This window comes from Panthera onca, chromosome A3 (genome assembly GCF_046562875.1).
Source record: "Panthera onca isolate mPanOnc1 chromosome A3, mPanOnc1 haplotype 2, whole genome shotgun sequence".
NCBI lineage: Eukaryota > Metazoa > Chordata > Mammalia > Carnivora > Felidae > Panthera > Panthera onca.
Genome location: NC_138341.1, coordinates 13,648,362 through 13,656,409, shown reverse-complemented (window position 1 = coordinate 13,656,409; position 8,048 = coordinate 13,648,362). Strand labels below are relative to the sequence as shown.

Genomic DNA, 8,048 nt, shown 5'->3' with positions numbered 1-8,048 from the left:
AAAAGGTATGTTTTTGTAACAAACTGTGGTGGCATAACTGGGTATCTGTATGGAGAAAAAATGTTCCTCAATCATTACCTCCTTTCATATGCAAAAATTAACTTAAGATGAATCATAGACCAAAATATAAGAGATAAAAACCATTAAACTTGTAGAAGAAAAAACAGGAAAATTAGTTGGGACACTGAGTTAGACAAAGACATCTTAAATAGGCTACTGAAAACAAAAATTAATAAAATAAACATCAAAGTTTAAAACATTTCAGTCTTTGAGACACACAGTTAAAATGAAAAGATAAGCCAGACTCAGACAAAATATTTGTTTTTTTTTTTAAATTTTTTTAACGTTTATTTATTTTTGAGACAGAGAGAGACAGAGCATGAACAGGGGAGGGGCAGAGAGAGAGGGAGACACAGAATCCGAAACAGGCTCCAGGCCCTGAGCTGTCAGCACAGAGCCCGACGCGGGGCTTGAACTCACGGACCGTGAGATCATGACCTGAGCAGGAGTCGGACACTTAACCGACCGAGCCACCCAGGCGCCCCTCAGACAAAATATTTGTAAAGCACATATCTAACAAAGGGCTTATATCTAGAAAAAATAGAGCCCTTATGATTTAATAACAAGAAGACAAATAACCCAATTAAAAATTGGCCAGAAAAAATTGCAATTTCATAAGAGATATATGAATGGGTAATATGGACATAAGATCTTCACGTCACCAGTTTTCAGGAAAGTGAAAATAAAGCCAAAGGAGATATCACTACACACTTACTAGAATGGCTAAAATGAAAAAGATTGACCGTAGTAAGTTTTGGTGATGATATGGTGTGACTAGGACTCCCACATACTGCTGGTGGGAACACAAAATGATTCTGCACCTTTGGAAAAGAGTGTGGCAGTAGGTTAACAATTTCAACAAATGCTGACCAAAGATCCCTACATCCCCAAACATCCCTAGATGTTTATCAAAGAGAAATTAAATGTCCATCTGAAGACCTGTATCTGAATATTCATGGTTATATTATTCATAATAACCAAAGTAGAAAAACCAACTTTACTTCTCATCAACTGATGGAGGAAAAAATGGCAGCATATTAACACTATGACATACTATTCTGCAAGAAAAGGAAGAGAGTATTAATATACACAACATAGATAAGTCTTAAAAACATGTGCTAAGTAAAAGTCAAACACAAAGACTACATACTGAATGATCCCATTTATAGAAATTCTAGAAAGGCAAAGCATTGTGAAAGAAAGTATCAGTGGTTGTCTGGGATCAAGGTAATCTGAGAGGGTTAACTACAAAGGAGCATAAAGAAGGAAACATGAGGACGATGAGACTTTTCTATAGCTTGATTATGGTGGAAATTATACAACTGTATACACTTAACCAAAACTCATCAGACTTTGCACTGAAAATGAGTGGATTTTAGTGTACATAAACTATACTTCAGAAAAGGAAAAAGTCAGTTAAGTGAAAAAGGAATTGAGTCCTTAGCTAGATCTCTGAGAACATAATCAAGATCATTAGCATGGGGTGTAGGATCAGGTGAGCAGTTCCAAACAAAATCAATTACTCTAAAGTAAAATTTCACCGTCATTGATGAATGGATAAAGATGTGGTTATACCTATATACCACATATATGGTATATACCTATATACCACATCTTCTTTATCTATATCTATCTATATCTATATCTATATCTTTATCTATCTATATCTATCTATATACATATATACAGAAAAAAATATATATAGTGTTACTCAACAATCAAAAAGAATGAACTCTTGCCATTTGCAACTAGGTGGATGGAACTGGGAAGTATTATACTACGCAAAATTAGTCGAGAAAGACAAATATGACTTCACTCATATGAAGAATTTAAGACACTAAACAGATGAACATAAGGGAAGGGAAGCAAATAATATAAAAACAGGAGGGGGACAAAATATACGACTTAAATATAGAGAACAAACGGAGGGTTGCTGGAGGGGTTGTGGGAGAGGGGATGGGCTAAATGGGTAAGGGGCATTAAGGAATCTACTCCTGAAATCATTGTTGCACTATATGCTAACTTGAATGTAAATTAAACAACAAATAAATTAATTAAAAAAAAATTCACCGTCATCTCCTTCAATACTAGTCCTGGAGGGGGCGCCTGGGTGGCTCACTCCACTAAGCATCCAACTTCGGCTCAGTTCATGATCTCGCAGACTGTGAGCTCGAGCCGTGCATTGGGCTCTGCGCTGACAGCTCAATAGTAGTCCCGGGTTGTGCAACTGTAACCTCAGAACATAGAGACAGCTGTACACAATAAGCTGTGCAATAAGGTCCAATTAAAATCAAAAGTATAGTTTCCTTGAAAAAAAATTAAATATGTACATCGTATGGGCATTTAAAATTTAGGTTACTAAAATATGTGAGTGCTAGCTCAAACTTTAAACTGTGGTTATTTTACCAGAAAAATGCCATTCTTGGCAAATACACTGTCAAGTTTTTCTAGTGTCTGGTCTTCGAAGCAAATTTACTATTTTCATGTGTACAGTAAATGCATATCATTTATAATTTTTTAAACTATTAAAGGATATTTGGAGGATTCTTAAAAGGAAACTTACAACAAAATCAATGTGTTTAAGAGGCACTCAGCTGATTTAGTTCACATATTTGACATTCCATAGTTTAGATGGCCTTAGAGACTCAAAAATGCTTCAACTAATGTACATTTACCAATAGTTAAAATCAAACATGACATTCACATCTGACATATCTCTAGGCATCTGGGCAAAAATACACATGGAGTGACATGAGTCATTAAAGAGTAAAACACATCATATTTATTGATATGGAATAATTTCTAAGATACATTAATATATTGGTACAGAACACCTCCGGAAGGATCTACAAGAAATTAGACACTGTGCTTGCCTCTAGATATAAGAACTGGAGTCTGGTCATTAGGGTAGAAAGCCGACTGACTTTTTCACTCTATACTTTTGGACTGTTTCACCTTTTTAATTAACCATTGAAATTCCTACCTTAAAAAATAACTTAAACATACACACACACACACACACACACACACACACACACACACACACAATCTGTTGAATTAGGCTTAGGTGGGATCCTTGAGAGCAGAGGACTGATTGCCTTTATTTAGGATTCCACTTGCCTAGGATTTTATATATAGTGAGTGCTCTACAAACATGACACTTTTCTAAAACAGGTAAACTTGATTCAAAGCATTTTATATATATATATTTAAGGAAATGTTCAAAAAAAATAAAATCACAACCTCAGAAAAAGCACAAAAATTCACAAGTATTCCAAATTTAATTTTAAAACATAGCATAATGTAATAAATACTAGATAAATAAGCCACAATTTCATCTCCAGTCTTAGGAAAACCTCTTTGTTACTCTGGACTTGTTTTCTAATCTATAATATAATGATGCCAGTGTATAAATGGGGAGGTTAGAGTATAAACATTTTAGATATTAAAGAGTTTGGACAGGTATAATGCTGTACAATTCATTTTTGTTTTTAATGTGTTTTTTATTGTGATATAATTAATGTGATATAATTCACATACCACAGAATATATCTATTTAAATCACACCATTCAATGGTTTCAGTAAATTCAGAATTTTGCAACAATCACTGCAATCAACTTTAGAACATTTTCCTTATCCACCCACTTCCCCAAAAAACCATCCCGTTAGCATTCATTTTCCCTTCTCCATCCTCAACCTCCCCTCCTCTCCCACATCCCCCATAGCCTTTGGTAACCATGAGTCTACTTTCTGTTTCTACAGATTATAGATTTACCTATTTACCTATTTGGAATTTTGTACATAGATTGAATCATACATGCCATCTTTTCCAACTGGCCTCTCATTTAGCATGCTTTCAAGGTTTATCATATTGTAACAGGTAGCAGTACTTCATTTTCTTCTTTTTTTTTTTAAAATTTTTTTTTTCAACGTTTTTTATTTATTTTTGGGACAGAGAGAGACAGAGCATGAACGGGGGAGGGGCAGACAGAGAGGGAGACACAGAATCAGAAACAGGCTCCAGGCTCCGAGCCATCAGCCCAGAGCCTGACGCGGGGCTCGAACTCACAGACCGCAAGATCGTGACCTGGCTGAAGTCGGACGCTTAACCGACTGCGCCACCCAGGCGCCCCTTCATTTTCTTCTTATTGCCAATATTCCACTGTATTGATATACCACATTTTGTTTACCCATTCATCAGTTGATGGACATTTGGGTTGTTTCCACTTTGGGGCTATTATGAATTATGCTGCTATGGACATATGTGTAAAGGTTTTTGTGTGGACACAGGTCTTCATTTCTCTTGGGTATATTTTTGGAAGTGGTTCTGCTGGATCATATGGTAATTATGTTTAACCATTTGAGGAACCACCTAACTTTTTCCAAAATGGCTGCCCCATTTTACATTCCTACCAGTAGGATAGGAGGGTTCCGATTTCTCCACATCGTCACAAACACTTGTTGTTATCCATCTTCATGATTCTGGCCATCCTATTAGGTGTAATGTAGTATCTCATTGTGGTTTTGATTTATATTTTTCTGATAACTAATGACTTTGAGTTTTTCCATGTGCTTACTGGCCATTTGTACATCTTCAGAGAAGTGTTTATTCAGATATATTTATTCGTTTTTTTGAGTCGTAAGAGCTATTGAGACACGTTTCCAGTTACAAGTCCTCTATCACATTTATCATTTGAAAATATTTTCTACTTTTTTATGGGTTGTTTCTTCATTTTGATGGTATCCTCTGAAACACAAAAATTGTTGGTTTTAATGAAGTACGATGTATTTACTTTTGTTGTCTGAGCTTTTGGTGCCAGATCTAAGAAATCTTTACCTAATCCAAAGTCACAAAGACGTATGTCTATGTTTTCTTCTAAGAGTTTTGTAGTTTGCAACCAGGTCTTTGATCCATTTTTGAGTTAATATGGTATGAGGTAGTGCTCAAAACTCATCCTTTTGCATATGGATATCCAGTAGTACCAGTAGAATTTCTCAAAGAAAACTGTTTCCCCATTGAACTGTGTTGGTACTCTGGTTGAAAATCAATTGAACATAAATGTTAGGGTGTATGTCTGGACCCTCAATTCCATCCCATTGATCTGTAGGTCTACCTTTATGCCATTATAGCACATTCTTCATTACTGAAACCTTATAGTAAGTTTGAAATCAGAATCAGGAAGGGCAAGTTCTCTCATTTCTTTTTTTTAAAAATTGTTTCATCTATTCTGTGTCCCTTAAATTTCCATATGGATTTTAGAATCAGGTTGTACTCTGGTGCAAATAAATCAGCTGGAATTGATGGGAGATTGCATCGAATCTGGAAACTAGTTTGGGCAATATTGCCATCTTAATATCAAGTGGTCTGATCCAAGAACATGAGATGTCTTTCCATTTATTAGGTGTTCTTTTTTTTGAACAGTATTTTGTAGTTTTGAGTAAAAATTTTACACTTCTTTTGTTAAATTAATTCCAAAGTATTTTATCCCTTTTGATGCTATTGTGAACAGAATTTACTTAATTTCATTAGTATTATTCACTGTGGGTATATAGAAATATAATTGATGTCTGCATATTGATCTTTTAGTTCTAATAGTTTTTAGTGGGTTCATTAGAATTTTGTAGATACAAGATCTTGTCATCTGCAAATAACAACAGTTTTACTTTTTGCTTTCCAACCTGGTTACCTCTAGAGTTTTTGAATGCTAAATAAATTTATGTCAAACTTAATATTTAGAGTTATTGAAGTTAATATTGTACAAATTCACTTTTATTTTTTAAAAAGAAAGGAAATAAAGTGCTACAGAAAGAAAAAAAAGAAAACAGAAAAGCCAATAAATTGGAGGAAAGAAACCTGGTTCCCACACCATTATTAATTAGCTGTGTGATCCTGAGCAAATTTCTAAGTCTCTTCTCATTATACATTCTATCTTGCAGATCTTTTTCCATTTGGCATACTGCGAACTCCCGGGGTTATGTAAGAAGTAGCTTTTCTCAGTTTAGTCAGCCATTATAACCATGATTTTTCCTAATTATTTTGAGCATCTTCCTCCTTTTCCATTTTTGCCCCTCATGAAAAGAATAAGATTAGCACAACTGGAAGAGCACCCTAAATGTATCTTCATATTGAGAGAAAATACAACTCTCAGGAAAAGCACAACAGAAGACATTGAGAAAGAGTAGGCAATTACAAAGAGTTATCCTCTTGGGAACAAGCTGAAATAAAAAAAACAAAACTTTAGAGGTTTGTGAACAAAATGAATAAAAGTGAGCAAATAGATGAAGCATTTTCCTAGTACTGTATTAACATTTTAAAGCTTTACCTAAAGAAAAATCAAGAACGATATAAAAATGGAAAAGTATGTTTTAGAAATGTACATTATCTGAAGTTTTTCTCACAAGGATCACCTTTTAAAACCAAAGTTTTAGGTAACGTCTTTTATTACAATTTTAATTAAAAATGGAAAAGAGTGTCTCATGACATACAGAAGCACATTACATTTTTATGCCAAATGCAGATTACGTGTTTATGGTACTAAAATACTACATTATATTTAAATATTTTTAATTTCATTTCAAGAGTTTTGGAACCTTAGTTTTAATCTTTGACATAAAGGAAGAGGACTACCCAAACAAGTACCCCAGTCACCTTTGTCCTTAGGACGCTGTAGAAAACCCAGAGAACCTTTAGCTGCATCTGGGAAACAGTCTTCCTTTCCAGCTGTGTCATAAGCCTGGGCACACTGTTCAGTTTCTTTAATACGTATTTTAGGATTATTCAACTTGTTGGCATCATCTTTCTTGAACGGGGCTGGATAATGCTTCTGAGAACGAGGCTTCATTTTTTGAGTTGTGTATTTAGCTTTCCCAAACACTGGGACACTTTCTTCATCAGAGGAATGTCTGTCAAGGCAAACACTCTTCTTCATTACACTTTTCTGAGTGGTTTGCACATCAACTTTTCTATTATAATCTAAAGCAGTATTTGATGGTCCAACTCTGGAGGTCTTTACTATTACTGGGTTATTGACAGAATAAGGTACAGAAGTATTCATTTTATAGTTTTCTTGAAATAGATAGTCTCCTTTTAGAACTTTAGATTTTCTAGATTCATTTTGCAAATGATTTCCTAGAAGATCCTCTGAAAGATGTGATTGACAATCAGAACCATCGTTAGCAATACAAGATTCTTTTATGGTAACTAGGGACAAAGTCTTCAGGTCGACATTTGGTTGTGCGTTATCCGGAGGATACGATGATTTTATACGTATTCGTTCCTTTAAAGGCAAATCTTGAAGATGTAAATCAGTAATGCCAGAAAGTAGATGTTCTTCAGTATCATCAATCTTTTGAAGATCCCTATCCAATACTTCATTAATGGCTGTGGTGCACCATTCTGATGCAAAGGACGATTGTTCTGGGATATTTTTAAAATTTTCAGCGATGGCTGTTTCAAGTTCTGATTTTAAACCATGAGAGGAAGTGTTTCTTGGAATAGCTGGAGAATTACTAAAAGAAGTACCTTCCCAGTCAATGGTGCTTAAGTGTAGGTCAGCGATCACCGGTACATTATAGGATGAGGTACTAGGTTGAGTAGATTCTGGAATTAGAGACTTACTGACAGCTGTAATTTGCTGCATAGGCAAAGATCCTGGAGAAAACATTAAATGTTCTTGTGTATTCAAACAAGGGTTATCTTCAGGTAAAAGCAAGCTATTCAATGATGCAGAAATAGATTTCTGGGATAATGGACAATGAGGGGTAATTTCCAAATTTAACTTGGAATTCTGCTTAGAAACGATGTCACATGTGGGGTTTAAAGTCATCTGTGACTGGAAATTCTTATTATCTGATTCTGGCCAATTGTTTTCTTTATGCTTAATTTTCAAGCCTGAAAAGAAAAAAAATACAGCATTATTAAAATCGATTTCATTTTCCCTACCTTGAGTAAATAAATAAAGAGCGCAGATCAGAAGTTTTCTGTATG

General features: G+C 34.7%; 1 protein-coding gene across 2 annotated transcripts in view; it reads right to left on the bottom strand.

Annotated features, from left to right (window-relative positions):
- Positions 1 to 4,199: 4,199 nt before the first annotated feature.
- Positions 4,200 to 8,048, bottom strand: part of GEN1 (GEN1 structure-specific endonuclease) — a 37,024-nt gene continuing 33,175 nt past the window's right edge. For both annotated transcript variants that reach the window (XM_078444961.2, XM_078444962.2), the window contains exon 14: positions 4,200 to 7,952. In XM_078444961.2, coding sequence (XP_078301087.2) covers positions 6,637 to 7,952 — 1,316 coding nt within the window. In that variant the 3' untranslated portion in view covers positions 4,200 to 6,636. The remainder of the gene's footprint in view (positions 7,953 to 8,048) is intronic.